Below are 18,785 nucleotides of genomic sequence, written 5' to 3'. Positions count from 1 at the left end.
ATACCAGCTGGGGACCATTTGAGAACAAGTACAAATGTTTAATTGAAAATAAAACAAACATACTACCTAAGACCCCATTTGTCCCAATACGTGTTGGAGGTTAGTGTATTTAAAAAACAAAAAATCCAAAAGTCTTACGGAGGCAATGATTCTTTGATGTTGCTGTCAACTATGTCCTTGTACATGGTAGCTGTCATGACCTCCTCAATGGGACACATGATGCCATACTCCTCACAGCCGAGTTCCTGGACCAGGGGATCGGTCTTATGTGGATCAAACATGATGTTGTTGGGAGTCACCAGAAGCACCCCACTGACTGCCCCCTTAAATAAAACCACAACCAAAAGTTACCCAAAACATCAACAATATAGTGATACATGTCTATTATGAAGGCTAGCTCATCATTTTGAGACAATCTGAAAAGATCACGTCCTACAAAGCACTGTACTTAATAAAAAAAAAAATTATAATAATATTATTCAGCCAACACAACCCTTTTTCTTTAAATTGCCCAATGTTCAATTGTGTGAGATTTTATCAGTTTGAGTATTAAACATTTTACAATAGTGGGATTGACTGGAATTGTTATCCTACATTATACTAGCTCAGTACACAATCAGTATATGCTGTGATAAACCTGTCTATCACTTTGATCAAACTTACACAGACCTAAAAAAATCTGCATCCAGACTGTGTCGGTACTTTAATTTGACGTTCTTTTAAATATTAATACAATCAAAAGTCACAATACAGCCATTTTGTTGAAATCCTTCACTTCAGTGATTATCCTTTCTAATATATTGCTGGAATCTATGGGAAATACCTTGCCATCTGTGATGTATTTGCAGTTAATTTTCAGGAACTTCTCTGTAAGTGCCTCCTCCTCCTCGGAGGTGGACGACACCACTCTAGCAGGACGGGTGCAGACGTGTGCCGGAGAAGACGTGGCTTCCTTTCGAGGGACGCCATCAGAATCCTTGATATGTGCACAAGAGGAGGAAGGTGCATTTGTATGAATAAAACAAAAAGGAAACAGGAGATCAACTAAATTAAATACATTTAATTGTAAAGTTGACTTCGTACACCAGAACTCAGACCTGTCAGGGAGCAAACTTTTGCAACAGGTGCAATATCTGGAGAGTTCTAGGCCTGCCACTCAAAGACAAAAAAAAAAAAAAAAAAAGACAAAAATACCGTATCAGCACTAAGAAATACATACACATTTTAACAACAAAAAATCCTAAAGCATGTACACAATATGTATATCTGGAGACCTGACTACTTAATTACTGCATCAAACATTAAACTATAGGGCTTTTCTAATAGGTCATAATTAAGGAGTACAAGGATGATACATATTGTGATACTGGTTGTTACCATGCTGTAATACTAAAGCACTGCAGCTGCTTTAACTACACTGAAAAGTGTGACTGTATGTGATGCTGACCCCTATTACAGTAACAGCTTTGTACAGTGGTTATGAGACTTGCTTGCAATGTCTGGAGCAGCAATTTCATTTTTAACTTCGGTCTCAATGAAAAATGTTAATATCACTATATTTATTTTGTTGTATTTTTTTTCAAAGTTTATACCTGTTCTAAATTTGGTGTTGATCGCCAGACTACACTAACAATCTGCAGTGGAGTCATTTTGCACTGCTGAAAGAGTTACAATGTTATTTTATACATTTAACAGACTGGCTGGTTTATTTTGGTATGCATTTGTATTTAAAATTACAACCAACATGAATCCCTGTTTAAAAGTCACTTTTCAACACAGTTTGTGTTTTGAGTAGACCATTTAGCACAGGCGTCAGAAGGTGTCTTGTGACATTCACATGTTGATCACACAGTCAAAAAAAAAAAAAGGTAGTACTCTTAGAAACATCCAGTAATCTTTGAAGTTAAAACTTTACTTACCCTTAAATTATTATTCCATTTGACAACCTAAACTTAGTTGATTTAGGATAGCCTACATACACCAATTAAACCAACCATGGCACATCAGAAAACAAGGATAGTAATGCTAAACAGTATAGACAAGGAGCCACGGTGCAGTAACTGCGCACTGTCCATTACACAGTGCAGTAACTGCGCACTGTCCATTACACAGTGCAGTAACTGCGCACTGTCCATTACACAATGCAGTAACACAGTGCAGTAAACTGCGCACAGTGCAGTAACTGCACACTGTCCATTACACAGTGCAGTAACTGCGCATTGTCCATTACACAGTGCAGTAACTGCGCACTGCCCATTACACAGTGCAGTAACTGCGCATTGTCCATTACACAGTGCAGTAACTGCGCATTGTCCATTACACAGTGCAGTATCTGCACTTGTCCATTACCCAGTGCAGTATCTGCACATTGTCCACTACATAGTGCTTGATGACTGCTATTTAAAGTGGTATTCTTTACATTCTCTAGCCTGGACTAATATCTGTCTAAAATCTGCTTTCTTAAAAGTGCAAGTTTAGCTATTGATTTTTAGACAACATGTCATTTGAAGGCAGGTACTGTACTGAATTGCCCATGCTTCCCAACAGTATACTGGACACTGGTTTACATCCAGAGCCTCCTATGATGCCAATAAAAAACATTTTCTGAAGATGTGCCATGTTTTCAAAGCATTTGCTACCATGCTAAGGGTTTTCTCGAACAAGAAAACAAAATATTACCTATTAAACGTGTTGAATAAATAACTTGTTTTTTGGTTCTCAGGTTAACAAAAAAAAAGGGTGCAAACTTAGCATGCTGGTTGTTTTTTATGACTGTGGCCTCCAGTACCAGATTTCAGAGATTTATACGTTTCTGTATTTTGTTGTCTTTGTTTACTGTGTCCTGTGACTAATAAATAGATTATCGAATATTTCAGTTTACTTTTCTCCATATCAAAGTTTAGCAAGTAGTATTCTCTTTGATTTTTGTTCAATATCTTTAGTCATGCACTTTCAACAGCCAAAGCTTCCTAATTTAAACTAAAAATCATGATTTACAGCATCAAACAGTGGAAAGACACAGTACTGCAGAGATTTTCCAGGTAAAACGAAATAAAACTTGCTTTGGGGCATGGATGGAGGATTAATTAGTTGAGTAAACAATATAATTCACAGCTGGACAAATTCCTGTTCTGAAAGGAATGTCTGTTTGCATTTTTTAGGTAAAACTCCCTAATTTCTTAACTACAGGGTGTTCCGTAAGTCTAGCATAATGGTCAGAATTATTATTATGTGTTCTCCATTACTTTCAGGCGTGAAATGCCATGGCCCACCCAAATCTGCGCCTATATGAATGCCAAGTTTAAGTACATTTATAAAAAAAAAAAAAAATAAAACAATCAAACGTCAACATCCAAAGGCGGGTGTTTAAATTTAGGTCAAATAGGCAATTTTTTTTTTTAAATGCTGCAGGCTTTAGCCAGTCAAAGCAAAGTAGTCATTGTGATGCAATACTTGGAAGGGAACTTCGTCTCAAACAACGAATCATGTGCAAGCCACATTTGATTGACAGCTTGCAAGGCAGTTGGTGCCGACGTGGAGGTCCGCAGCCCAGCTAATCACCCCCTGCAGGTGAACTGCCGAATGAAAGGAGGTTAGCTTGTGCCCACAGCAGAAGTTCGTGGGCCAAACAACAACAAACCACCCTGGTGGTTTATGTAGGACACCACAGTCATGTTATCCATGCGGACAAGCACGCGTCTCCCCCGAACCTGCGCCAAAAATTCCTGCAAGGACCAATACACGGTCTGCAGGTCTAAAATACTGATGTGGCGACCCTCCCATAGGGGCTGCCACACCACTTGAATGCCCCTGCCATTCCACACTCCGCCCCAACCCATGTTGGACACGTCTGTGACGATAACCTCTCTCCTGGTGACGCTACCCAGATGGGCCAGCTGTCTCCACCAAGAGAGTGCTTGCAGACAGTACTGGGACACTGTCAACAGGATGCCGCAGTTCAAAACCAGTTGACAAGCCTTGCGGTTGAACCAAACCTGCAGGAGGTGCATATGCAAGAGCCACTGGGAGGGTATTTGATGCTGCTGCCATCAAACCCAGAAGCCACTACTGGTAGAGCCCTGCCAAGCTGAAACAGCTCTAACCAGGCGGTTACTCTCAGCACTCTGTCATCCAACAGTTGTCAACATGCATCCTGAATCCAGGCACACCCAGAGATTGGTCACTACTGGGGTGGGTGTTAGCTGGCTCTTTGCATGGTTTACCTTCAGGCCCAACCATAGATGTAGATGGTTAGCGACGAGCTGCATGTGCCTTTGCTGGAGACTCGGCACAGTTGAGCCAGTTATCCAGATTATTGAGAACTCTGATGCCTCGGAGTCTCAATGGGGCTAGTATAGTCTCTTTGCATTTCGTAAAAACGTGTGGGGCTAGAGAGAGACCGAACAGTAGGACACAAAATTGGTGCACTGGTTTTACTGGGATGTGGAAACAGGCATCCTTCAGGTCCACTGTGGAGAACCAGTAACCTAGCCTGATGGACTGCAACAGCCGTTGTAAAGGCAGCTTCTTGAACCGTCTCCGACTCAGACACAGGTTCACCTGCCTGAAATCGATGATCGGTCTGAGGCTGCTATCCCGTTTTGGCACCAGAAAATACCTGGAATAGAAGTCCTCCATTGCTAAGGTCTACTATGCAAATAGCCCTCTTTTGTGGCAGAGCTGCTACCTCCTGAGCCACCTGGGCAGCGGTTTGTGGGTCTGTGACAGTTGTTATTGTCACGACCTGGAAAGAAAGGGCATGTTGTAAATGGTGCGAGTAACCAGATTGCACAGTGTTGAGCACCCAGGGGTCTGTGGTGCACTGTTTCCAGTAGTCGAAGTAGCTTCTGGAGAAAAAAGCCCTGGCCTGTGGCAGCAATATCCTAAGGCTGCTGCTGCTGAGGCACAGCCTGTGTCTGTTGTCTAGGCACAGGGCGCTTAAATGCAGGCCTGCCCCTGCGGAAAGTGGTAGCACGGTGTCTCGAGATGGGGCCGTCCGAAGAAGCAGCAGCCTGTGGTGCTGGCTTCTTCTGCAGCTGTGGTCTAGGGTGCCATTGTGCTGCAGGCTTGCGTGTCTGGTGGGCACTTTGGGAGAAAGCACACCAACTCCCTGGTGAGCTCCCTTGCATGCTGCAACTGCTGTAGCATTTCATCTACCGCCAGACCAAAAATGTGGCCTGGGGTGACAGGAGCGTCCAGCAAGGCCGTTTCCTTGAGATCAAACGCAACTTGTCTAACTGCAGAGATTGGGGCTTGCGGGTGTAAACTACAAGGATGCTGCTGTAACTTCCCAGCCTAGCAGAGAAAGCACTAGCTGTATATGCTTTCTTGAAAATGACCTGTGTCACTCTGCATTGCTTGTTTGGACATGCTGCGTCCTTGGAAAGCAAGGACAAGTTAGAAGACTAAACATGTGAAGCAATGGGGGCCTCTACTGGTGGAAAGTGGGTAAGACCCAGCTTGTCAGCACCAGAAACCCTGCACAGTGCATCCATTGAAATGGAAGCCGCCACAGCCGGGGCAGGATGTTCCCAGGTGGACTGTAACTCTTACAGGAAGCCGGGTGGAATGGAGGGGCAGCAGGGGTAACTATCGACTGTTCATCACAAATAAGAGTGCCTTTCAGTCTGTGCTGCAGGCCAGGGCACCTGTAACACTGCAGTCGCTCGCTGCACTAAAAGCGTAAGCTCAGCCAAAAGCGAGAGCTGTGCCACCAGCATGTCAGACTCTGCATTATCTGATAAGAAGACCAGCTGATCATCCACCTCCTCTTGAGAGCATGTCATCTATCTCATCAGTCATGGTCTGCAAAGGTACAGACAGAGCAGTCGGTGACACTACTGGCAGTGACGGTGGAGATGAGTGCTGAACTCTCTCAGCAGTTCTGCAAGGAAACCGCTTCCCAAATCTTGTCGACTGGCCCCCTGCCTGCCAAATGTGATGGGTGGGCTTTCTTCCTCCTCTGCTTTGGGGGTGGGGGGGAGAAGGTGAGGGGGAACTGTAGGAAGATGGCAAGGAACGAGAGGTAGAGCTAGATATAGGGCTCTTCCTTGCTCGACTCCTTGCCTCTCTGGACTGGACCACGAGAAGGGGGGCCCGCTTCACTGGTGCGATGCCGAGGGCTGCACTGGCGTGAGGAATCGCACCCTAGAGTGACATGCTACTTGGTTCTCCAGTATTTGATGTATTCAGAGTTTTAGATGATTTAAATCATGTTTGTAATGTAAACTACTTCCTGTGACAGACCTTCTGTACTTGCCTGTCAATCCGAACTTGGGGCCCACCCAAATTTCCGTTCCTAGCTACGCCCCTTGTGAAGTGTCAAAGAGGAACGAATCCCGATAATTATTTCATAATATATGCCAAAGAACCCTGGTTTATGGGACCCAAAGAACCCTGGTTGTGTTTCTAAGATATAAGATTCTATATATATATAATATATATATATATATATATTATACACATATATATATAATATACAACACATCATGTTATATGCCCAGTCTTATATAATATGGGTTATACACCCACCAAATGTCGAGTTGTACAAGCAGCGCAGCCAGAAGTGCATTACTAGCTCAAAATCAATGAGACATATTTTTGCGTGATAATGTATGGTTCCCACTGTCAAGCATGTAGGCACTGTAATGGTCTAGGGTTGCTTTGCCTGGTGACAGAGTTGGTGATCTTTACCAAGTCCATGGCAAGCTCAACCAGCATGGCTATCATAGCATACTTCAGAGGCATGCCATTCCATCAGGATTACAGCTAGTTGGGCAGTCCTTCATTCTTCAGCAAGATAATGACCCGAAACACACCTCAAAGTTGTGCAAGAACTATCTGGCGAAGAAGGAAAGTGAAGGACAACTCAATCTAATGACCTGGCCTGCCCAGTCTCCAGACCTCAATCCCATAGAACTTGTATGGGACGAACTGGACAGAAGTCAAAGCAAAGCTACCCACAAGTGCCCTACATCTCTGGGAATTGCTGCAGAAGAGCTGGGAAGACATGTCGGGTGATTTCCTGCTGAAACTTGTTAACCGAATGCCTCGTGTTTGTGAGCCCGTTAAGGCAAAGGGTGGCTATTTTGAGGAATCCAAGATTTAGAGACAATTTTCAATTTTCCTGAACATTGCTTTGATACTCCTTTTGTTTTGTATATTGTAACATGTGTTTTCATTTTCAAGTATTTACAGAACCGTATACAACGTAAAACAAAATTGTCAATTATGATAAAAACCTAGTTTCCAGCAAGTGTACGTGTGGTTTTTTTAAACATAGTGGTTCAGTGCTGTACAGATGTTCTATGTCATCATCCGTTAGATGCTTCGGCTTTATTTGGATGATTGCCTTTACCTTGTTTTAATTTCCTGTTCCTCTCCAGTTTCTCTGACATACAAATGCACCAGCTTTACATCTTTTAAAAATGTTTTTTTTTTAAAACATATTCTCATTTTATTGATCATTAACATATCTGTACTGTGGGTGTTGTCGAGTGATTGAAAACAAGATATTTTGTGTTTGAATTGAAAGAGATGGTCTTGAGGGGTCGATTGGGTCAAAATATTTTCTTCTAGAGGAATTAACACTTTTCGACATCAATAAATATATTGCATACTGGATAATTACATACAACTCTTAATTGCATAGCATGCAGCTGGTCCTATTTTTAGTGCATCATTTTCTATGAGTGCATGATATCTCACACACACATTATAGTCTGCAGTCCTAAAATTCCACAAAGGCTAGAAAATGTGAAAAAATATATATTAGGATGCATTGAAGGATTCGATTGTAACTGGTTTCTGTTGTTTCATATTAAAGCTGCCTCTTCCGTCTTGCTGGTCAGTAGCTTCTAAATTTAGAACAGCACAACAGGAACTGCAAGCACATGTTAATGAGGGGCTTGGTGAACAAACAGCAACACTCATGTATGAGAGAGAAGTCAATGAAAACACCAGGCATTCAGAAAATAAATGGCTCCTTTTCCTATTATGTAAAAAATCCAAAATGCAGCCAAATATTACAATGCAAACACAAATATCAGATTCTAACAAACAGCTGGCTTTGTCTTCAAGGAACTGTAAGTTGAACTCTGGTAATAATGGTGGAATTTTCTGTACAGGAATGGCAATACATCAAACTGTAAAATATTAACCTCATAATTTGCCTTACAGAATTTCAAACAATAGTTATAAAGAGTAAGGACATGTTTTTTTTTTTTTTGTCAGAGGGTATTAAATTCTGTTAAATGTCTGTTATTTCACAACAAGAAAAGCTGCCTCTCTTTCATGTGCCCTGATGCAGAGTATCAATCGATGACATCAACGATGATTTATAAACAAGATGTGTTCCACATTGGGAGATTAATGTGTTTCTATGGAAATGATAAAGTGAAAATCAGGATATGAATTAAAGTATTTTATATCAAAATGTTTTAGTTGGTTTGATCATGACAGGTTTTATATTAAAACCACACTGTCAGATTATTTACTGATTGGTACTCAATGGCTGTGTTAAAGTGCAAACAAGGGAAAGATTTGTTTTGTTTTGTGTAATTAACAAGTTTATAGGTTGTATTACATTTTAATTAATTAACACCTAACAACTCCACTTCAGTTTTTAGGGTCCCAATTTAAAAAAAAAGTCAATTACACTTTACATAGTGAACACTACATTGTTGTCTTGAATTTTCACCATCTTTTCCCCTTTTATTAGACTCCCATAGACTTTTCGGGCTGCATGTGGGCACAATCAATGATAGCTAAGATAAACACATTTAAGACATATTTATGTACTTATTTCGACCATTTGATGGGAGTATACTGGTTCTTCTCTTGATAGCCACAGGGACATAAGCCACCGTTATTTCTCCATCTAATTTTAGCATCCAAAATACAGCAGTCTCCACGTATAGGAACACCTCATAAGAGAACACTTCTCCTTAGAGAACACTTCACCGAAGAGAACATCCTTGTGGTGAAACACATTTTTCCCCCATTGTAAATGTTCCGCCTAAAGGAACAGGAGCTTCGCTTAAAAGAACACCTATTTGGCACTGCTAGTGATTCATTCAGAACTTATACAATGCTGTTTTGCCACCTGATAACTGAGCTGTTTCCAAAATTTGGAAATTGTTAGAGCGCTTGAAAAAAATCTGAAGCAGACACAAGTCACTGAGCAATCTGGTGTACTCCATTCTGGTGAGTTGCTTCACCATTCTGTTAAATAATGTTGTGCATGTCTTGAATATTGCTCCTGTACATGCATTCATGATTAATCTAGAACTGCTGATGCATTATTTTAACTTGTGTAACAGTGCTTTGTTAATTTAGTTTGACAATTTGTTTATTAACATTAGTTTGTCTGTTACTTTATTATTATAGTTTATTAACATACTATTGCTTTTCTCTTATTCTGTTCATTGCATATGTTGACACATGTGCGCCATGACAAGTACTACATATTTATTTATGTACTGATTCATTTTGTGTCTGGCGACTAACTCCATCCTAGAGAACACTTCGGCTAAGAGAACACTTTGCTTTCATCCGAGGGGTGTTCTCTGAGACGGAGACTACTGTATTTGATTTACAAATTTGAGAATGGCCATAATAGTTTGGAGCAAACCCTCTAAAATGGACCCAGTGTGAACACACCCTTAACATAATGGAGACGTCATTCCGTATATTAAGACATTAACATTAACTAAAGTTTGTATATTACCAACATAGTGGGGTGTTGCCTAGGATATTGAGGTATTAATGTTAAATATGATATCTTCATAAATATGCATTACAAAACAATTCTATATGAAAAGACTAAATAAATAACAAAACAATTAAAAGTACTGAAGAACTGGACTTTCAATTTCAACAGTTTTTTCTATGAGTGTGTAAGCATTGTAACTCAAATTGTGTATGCCAACTATGGGACACACATTTAGCTTTAATTTAATCTCACTATTGACATTTTCCTTTCATTTTTATTTTAATTAGTGTTGGTTTGCTTGACTTACTCATTGCATGTTCAAATTACAGCAATTTACAAAACATTAAATGTATAACCTTATTTATATACCATGACTTGAAACTCATTAAGTTGTATTGTACTCTACTTCTCTGTATAAAAGGCCCTTTACCATTTCACATTTTCATGATTTTTTATGCAATCCTAGGGCAAGGGAGCAATTCATATATTTTACGGTTGTCCAGAAACAAAATACCCAGTAACTGACAGGCAAATGGTAATACAATGCCAAGTTGACTAAACATGAACTGGTCTCCTGCTGGTGATATTTTGCCAACATTTCTCCTTTGAGTCATACATAAAGAATAATCAGATCAGTATTTACACAACAGTGGCTGCAAGTCATATGCTTTGTATAACTTCTGCTTAGTGTCCCTATCCATTCTCCTGCATTTTGAATGGAAAGCCTTTTTTTAATTTAGTAGTCAGCAATTGTTTTATCATTTTCTCCCCAATTTGGAACAGCCAATTATTTTTAGGCTCAGCTCACCACTACCTCCCCTGCGCTGACTCGGGAGAAGCGAAGACAAACACACGCTGTCTTCCGAAGCGTGTGCTGTCAGCCAACCGCTTCTTTTACACATTGCAAGCCCATCAGGTAGCCACCTCAGATATACAGCGTCGGAGGACAATGCAACTCAGGGCAGGTTACAGGCAAGTCCGCAGGCGCCTGTCCAGACCACAGGGGTCGCTGGCGAGTGTCGAGCTGAGGACACCCTGGCCGATTTTCAGCCTTATTTTATAACTGGCCCCTTACCGTAGCTTTTTCTAGTTCGGCGTCAGAAGAAGTTGGTGACAAAGGGCTGATGGGACTCAGGGATGGTGAACTCTCAACACTGGAAATATATTCTGGATCAGGAACATAAAGAATCTGCAAAAAAAAGAAAAAAAAAAAAAAGGACTCATTACCTCCAAATAAGTAGCATTAGCCAATGTTTTTCATGTTTTAAAATGCAACAAAAAATGCAAACAATCTGTTAAGATTCTAATTTATTTATAATGAAAACAGATCTATCCTATGTTTATGTAATTGTGTCTACAAGATGTAGCCTATTAAGTTTATAGAATCTGAAACTTGAAGAGGAACTGTTATCTAAATCTTTAAGATACATTTATTTTTCAATCAAAAATGCATTTGTATTATTGTTATCTAATTTTAGTATCCTAGTAGACTGCATTAGAAGCTTAGACGCAATGAATCACTTACATTAAATGGGAAAAATAAATAATAATAATAATAATAATAACAACAATACATGCAGATATAATAGGTAGGTAAACTATAAGGCAAAACAGCATTATTTCTGTGACTTCATATATTACATTTACCTGACCAGCAACAACTGCCCTGGAGAAAAGTTTGTTCAGTTGGACTAGCTCATTGGGTGTAGTGTCAAACTTCAGTGCAATGTTGTTCAAGGAGTCCCTCGATTCCACCTACACACAAAAAAAACTAAAATCAGTTTACTATCCTTAGCTTTGACAATGGATACAATCTCAAAGTTGAACGCTGTCTTACTAAAGTTTCTAAAACCTGACAGTAAAAGGATGTAATGAGTAAACTGCCATTTTAATGCATTCAAATGCACAAAGACAATAATAAAACACAATATATGAATATAGTAGAAAAAAAAGATTAGAAGAAAAAACAAAACATGAATCCACATTGTACATAAACAGTTTTAACAATGTTCATACACAAAACAGGTTTAAAAAAAAAAAAAAGCTGGACACAAATGAATATTCTTAACACTAGAACCGACGCGGGATTAACGTAAACCAATCTGGGTACTGTCAATGCAATGCGGTTGTCCGTTTATATAAAAAAAAGCAAGGAATAATGAAAGAAAAAAAAGGACAACCGTGTTGCATTCACAAATGCAGATTTGTTTACATTTTAAATCCAAACCCGTCAAAATGACTACAGTGGCAATTCTAGTGTTATATGATTAGCATGATTTTGTAAGCCATGACAAAAGATTAAAACACCTGTGGTTATTTAATTAAATGGTCATTCAAGCAACAACCTAATTAAAATAATTATCATGCATCTGTACTACAGGGTGTTTCAAAACTACCAGTTATCAAACAATTTGGCATTTGCAAGTCTATTCGAAGCCTCAATTCCCCATGTTTGCTGTAGTCTGTGTACTGATGAGCACACTAATGAGTTTATTAACAAGGGGTTTTCATTTTTCTTTTTACTTTATGCATTATGTATTTACATTTTTTGAAAAAAAATAATCTGTGCATGATATTTATGCAAACTGCACTTGTTTTTTTCATGGGTTTTCATTGATTAAACTAATTTAATTCTGATTGTAAAACACTGTCTGCAAAAGCTGTTCTTAAACCAAACCTTGTTTTTCTGTAAAAAAATTTAAAATAAATAGAGAATTACATAAACCAAAAGATCATGATTAAGCCCATATAGACACTGAAAACTAAAATGAAAAGGCCCAACATTCTTGTATTGCTAGAAGATGAAAAAAAAAATCCATAATATATTGAATGTGCACTTCCAACATCAAATAAGAATTTGAAAGCCACTTTTCCTGTCTGGATTAATAAAGAAAAGTGCAGGTTTATGCTCTATATAGTCATCATCATGGGACACCATATAACGGCTTAGCTTCTCAGGAGTTGAAGTTTAGACAGCACCCTATACACAAACAGTAACTGCTGATTCCGAAGTACCGTGTCCCTTCGTTTTTAAGAAGCACTTCTTCAACCAGTTTTTTGCTTCTTAAAAATATCCTGCATCTTAAATTTGAGTACAATATAGTGATGCGTGTATTAAAAAATCGCCAACAAAAGATGTGACTACCCGAGTACAGAAACAGCAACGTGACTTACTGCTGAGAAAAGACAACAAAGACGTCTGCCCGATTTTGAATCATCCATGTTAGACAGGCAACCATTTACAAAGAAGTGTCATTAGCTTCCTGAGGAATACCAAGAGAGGCTTTTAAAATTTCATAATTTCTAACAAACTGTACCAGTTTGGACAGATCGGAAATGCTGATCAGACCATCGTATTCTTTCGACATGCCAAGCAATTCCACAGCTAAACAAACAGAGAAAAACAGGTTCTGAATTTCGTGTTCGCGATGCGGTCAGTGCTGTTGTGGTCACTGGGTTACATGATGTTGTGGAGTGTTGTGCTGTTGCCGAGATGCCGTAAGCGAGTGGTGTGTATATGACAGAATTATACAGTATGCAGCACAATAAACAAGCTCTGTGGTTAATCTACAACAACACTGTTTCGTGTCAATTTTGTACGATACAACAGCATAACTGAGGTTGTATCTTTGGAAATGGATATTTATTTGGGGTTTTATTTTTTCCTCAAATTGAGGGTGGTAAATTTGGGCTGCATCTTAAATTCAAGGGCACCTTAAATTTGAAGGAATATGGCAGCTTGTAACACTAGTCATTCATTAGGGAATGGTTTAGTGGTACTGCCTCAGTACAACACACTTCTCAGAACATTACAATTCCATTAAATGAACAAAACCCCCCTGAAAAACTTGTATGTATGCGGGGGTGCTATGCACTAGAAAATGCAGATGTTAAATATAGGCAGCATTCTGTTTGAGAACCCTCATATGGCTACGTATTACACAGTAAGACCGTGCCAAGTATCGAGCTTCTATTATTCTGGCACCATTACTCACCCAAGTTGTCAGGTAATGACTGGTAATCTTCTCCGCAACGGCTCTTGTTTCTTCATTAAATATAGCCATTAAGCAGTTATTAGGTTGTTTCTGCAAGGACCTACTAAACTGCTCTACCTGTGAACTGCTGACATCAGGGTTATTCCTAGTAAAGTACAGCTGAGATTGCTGCACTGGAAAACCCCTATGTTGCATGGTCAAATATGCAATAACTTGTTATTGAAAGTACAGTTGCTTCAGCTTGAGGAGAAGGGAAGCAAAGGATAGTGAGAATACAAAGCTGTTCACCATTCCATTGTGTTTTCTATTACTCTGAAGGGATCAAATATCTCAGACCTGTTCCTGGTTGGCAGGTTTCCAGGTCACAATGACAACACACAGTATGAAATAAACAAATCTAAGTCTTTAAGTTACAAATACTTCTAATATTTGTAGCATGCAGAATTTAATTAGATGGGAATTTAATAGATGGGGCATTTGGTTTCTATATATAATAATAATATACCGCCCCCCTTTATAATGCCACCCTCGCATACCGCCAGTTATTCTCTCTGAACAAATGTAACCATTTTTTTAAATGCAGTCCAAAAAAAGCGTACAATTTTTTTTTTTTAATTTTATGGAATTGTTGTTTGGGTGATTTGACACTAAATGAGTGTTTATTTTATTTTAACTAGGAACTGCTCCTCAAAAGTAACTAACTGTATAACTAAAAAAATGTAATGTTTGAATTTATTGCAAACCTAGAAGGTTGTGTGTATGTGCATGTTTTTTTTTTTTTTTTTGTTTTCACCCCTCACTATAACGCCACCCTCACTTAAGCCCGTTTTTGCCCATAGCCCTTTCATGGCAGTATAAAGAGGGTTGACTGACTGTGTGTGTGTAATATATATATATATATATATATATATATATATATATATATATATATATATATATATATATATATATATATATACACACACACACACACACATACATTATATATCAATAATTATGAATCAGTCCTTACAAATTCTGGCATGTGATTGGTTAAAACCCCATCAAGACAAAAAATAGATCCAACTGGTGCCCCCATGACACTGACTATGGTCCATATTTTTATTTATTTTTTTTAACAAACTCCCTCACATTGTGTCCTCTAAAGCTGGGGCAATGCCTAATTTTTCACTATGGATATATCATTCTCCAAAAAAAACTGATGCATCGATTAAAAGTTGTGAAAAAAAAAAAATGCAATAATAGTATAAGTGTTGCTGTGGATATTGCTAGTTACGCTTCAAAAACTATTACGCATATTCAACTGATTACGTTAGTTTATGCATATAGTAATTAAAACATACAGTGCCGAGAAAAAGTTTGTGAACCCCTCAGGATTTTCACATATTTCAAACCTAAAATGCTATTGGATCTTATTAAACCTGATTAAACAAATGACACAAAAACATGACACTTTTTTCAACATTTATTTATCCTCAAATTCAATATCCATGTGTGAAAAAGTATGTGAACCTTTAGATTCAAGAACAGCCGTGGCACCCCCCTTGAGCAGCAATGACTTCAACTAATCGTTTCCTGTAACTGTTGGTCAGTCTCTCACATCGGTTTTAAGGAATTTTGGCCCATTCCTCCTTACAGAACTGCTTCAACTCGGTGACATTTGAATGCTTCCTTGTATGGACAGCTCACTTCAGGTCCTGCCACAACATTTTGATGGGGTTTAGGTCTGGACTTTGACTAGGCCATTCTAAAACACGGAATTTCTTTTGTAGATCTGTTTGTATGTTTAGGATCATCTTCTTGCTGCATGACCCATTTTCGATTCAGCTTCAGCTAACGGATGGATGGCCTGACATTCTCCTCTAGAATCTTCTGATACAATGCAGAATTCATGGCTGTGTCAATGATGGCAAGCCATTCAGGTCCTGAAGCAGCAAAGCAGCCCCAAACCATCACACTCCCACCACCATGCTTGACGGTTGGGATGAGGTTCTTCTGCTTGAACGCAATGTTTGATTTTCTCCAAACATAACGTTTCTCATTGAGACCAAAAAGTTCTACCTTTGACTCGTCTGTCCAGAGAACATTGTTCCAGTCTTGTGGATCCTCTGTGCTCTTTGGCGAACTTCAGACTGGCAGAAATGTTCTTTTTAGAGAGCAGTTATTTCCTCCTGGCTATTTTCCGGATTGTTCTTGGAGAGATTTTGGTAGGACGACCGCTCCTGGGTAAAGTGACTGTAGTCTTGAACTTTTTCCATTTGTAGACTATTGGTCTGATTGTGGATTGATGGTGCCCCGGATCCTTAGGAATGGTTTTGTAGCCCTTTCTAGACTAATGATCAACAAAAACGAATTGTTTGTCTAATTCATACATCATTTTGTTTCAAAAGACATAGAACTGGTTAATATAAACCCTACCTTGATTTAAGTTTTGATTCAAGTAGGCCATCATGGTAAAACTATGGAATTTCCATAATTATCATTGGGGTTCACAAACTTTTTTCTCGCCATTGTATATATACACACAATTTTTTTACCTTGTTGATTTGTACCAGTTGGGGTCAAAGCAAAATCCCCCCAAAAAGTTTTTAAATCCATAACAAGTCAGAGTAACAATCATTGAGAGGGAAAAAAAAAAACCAAAAAAACAAAACCCAACTAATTTAAAAAATGTTATTACTGTCCACAGTAATGCTGTTAGTAACAAATAAATAAAAGTACATCAATAAATAAATACAAACCAAATGTGTAAACAGCTTCTCAGTCTAACTTCTGTTTCTGTCTCTCCCTTTTGATACAGTATCTAAACTTTAGAAAAGCTGCGCTGGCACTTATAACACAGAATATTCATAATTTGTTTGATACCTAAATGAATACTAGGCCAATTACGTGGTTATCTTTCCTGATGTATTTACTTTTTTGCTGTGAGAGGAGTTGCAACTTTCTCCGGGAGACGAGACACTTCAGCTTCGCTCTGGCAGCCAAACCTGGGGTGAGCCCGTTCCCTCTTCCCCTCTCCCGACCCACTCTCAACTCTCACTCTCGCACTTGGTTTGCTTGTCTGTTGCTTCGAACTGAACTCCAAACCACTGTTTAGTTGGGTTTATAGTTTAAAAACTGCTAATCAAAATGATCCATGAGTGGGAATGTTACTTTTTTTGTTGTTGTAAAAAATATAGCATTGATTACATGGTACTTATGCATGGTTAAATTTTTGCTTCACTATATGTACATTATAGAGTTATAGCGAGGAAGCACTGTGTGTGTGTGTGTGTATATATATATAAACTATTGAATCAAAAAAGAATGTTGTTCCTCATGAAAGACATGTGATTGCCTGGACAAATTCAGCAATTATTTCACATTAAAACAACCAGTTATGTGTCACTCTGTGCACTAGCTTGTATCTCAGTTTTGCAACTGTTACACAATAACCACCCTGTCAGAAAGGCTGCATGATTGTACAAAATTATTACTTAAACAGGCTGTAATTAAACCAATTAGCCAACGTCTGTTCCACTCTTTTATTGTTTTTTATTTCCACAAATATTTATTGTCACTGAATGATTTGAGGTAGAGTATCAGTTTGTTTCCATCATTGTTTTCTCCGTAGATTGTTCTATTCAAAATACCAAATAAGCCAAGAGCCTTAATGCCAGTCCTGTATTATGCACATCCACAGATATCAGTTTGACAGTTACAAATACTAGCAAATATTTATTGAAATTAAATATAAAAACCAATGAAATCCAGGAAAGTTAAGTTAACTAATTAAACCTGTGTACAGGAAAGTTGTTTAAGCCTATATGTTTTTTAAAAAAGGCAAACACAAAAATGACCTGCTTCATACAATTCCCAGCAATTATGTACACTTCCTATATTTGCTTCTTCAACAAGAAAGACAACAAAATAATGTTTTTTCCCATATTTTGGCTGTGCAGTGCATTCTCATTACTGGTACACACCACACATACTGCAATCAAAAGTAACCAATATTCAATCTCAGCTTGACGAGGATGGAAACTTGACATAACATAGTCTTGTTAATTTAAAACTTGACAATACAAGATTTGCTGATTTCAATAGGTTAAATGCTTGTACAATGCCTTAAAATAACTACTTTGAAGGTTAATTAGACAGGATATAAAGTTAACACTAGGATAAGAACAAGATTGGTTGTAAATAGGGGTACACCGTTAATCGTTAGCCTACCGGTATGGCACCGATATAAGGAAAAAAAATCACAACTGGTTATTTTTTTTTCGCCGTTAACGTACACCGATACTCATGCTTCACTTTTTTTCCAGCAAAGAATTTAACGTTTGGTTTGGCATGCTTACTAATGACGCAAGAACACAGAGATAGTAATTTTCCTTGCAGTACTGTGTAACGTGTAATCGACCTGCAGTAAATATTGTTATGTCTCAAAAAAATGTTTTGAATATTTGAAGACAACAACAGTATAGGTCAGTTGTGTGTAGCAGAACAGACTTAATGGTACATTAAATCCAACAATGAATTAACTGTGAGCAGAACAGTATTCTGATGCTTTTTTTTTTTTTAGGTTGAATGCTAAATAACATTGATGTTTCATATTATTATTATTATTATTATTATTATTATTATTATTATTATTATTATTATTAACTGGAAATATAATATTTATTAAATTTTTTTATTTTGATTAAGTGAACAATTTAAGTTGTGCTGCATTTTTACGCAGTGTGAGCTTAATTAGGATTGAACAAAAGTTGTAGTTGACATTGCACGGGCTACATTTGTTTCTACTGTACAGTATAGGTAGAAGTTATAATACGCAATGTTTGACAGCAATGTCACATTATATATTTGTTTTCTACAGAAGTGTTTACTAGTACAAATGCAAAATGGTATTTTTGTGCGACTACTGTAATGAATGCATATGGTCTGTAACTGTTCATTATAGGAAACAGTGTGACATTCACACTAGGTATACTATCAATAATATTGCCATTGTTTGTGGTAGAGATAGTTATAATAACCAGGGGGAATACGTAATGATCCCTTATATAATAATCTTAGCTCTGCATCTTTAAGGT

At 38.2% G+C, this 18,785-nt stretch overlaps 1 protein-coding gene across 4 annotated transcripts in view; it reads right to left on the bottom strand.

Moving 5' to 3' along the window:
- oxr1a (oxidation resistance 1a) overlaps positions 1–18,785 on the bottom strand; it is a 179,839-nt gene that overhangs the window by 29,885 nt on the left and 131,169 nt on the right. For all 4 annotated transcript variants that reach the window (XM_041245623.1, XM_041245626.1, XM_041245624.1 and 1 more), the window contains 4 exons: positions 11,360–11,467; positions 10,788–10,901; positions 824–976; positions 139–323 (listed from right to left, as the gene is read on the bottom strand). In XM_041245623.1, the coding sequence (XP_041101557.1) occupies positions 139–323; positions 824–976; positions 10,788–10,901; positions 11,360–11,467 (560 nt within the window). The remainder of the gene's footprint in view (positions 1–138; positions 324–823; positions 977–10,787; positions 10,902–11,359; positions 11,468–18,785) is intronic.

Source organism: Polyodon spathula, chromosome 3 (assembly GCF_017654505.1).
Source record: "Polyodon spathula isolate WHYD16114869_AA chromosome 3, ASM1765450v1, whole genome shotgun sequence".
Taxonomy (NCBI): Eukaryota; Metazoa; Chordata; class Actinopteri; order Acipenseriformes; family Polyodontidae; genus Polyodon; species Polyodon spathula.
Note: the sequence above shows the minus strand (reverse complement) of the source record. Positions and strands in the feature narration are given on the sequence as shown.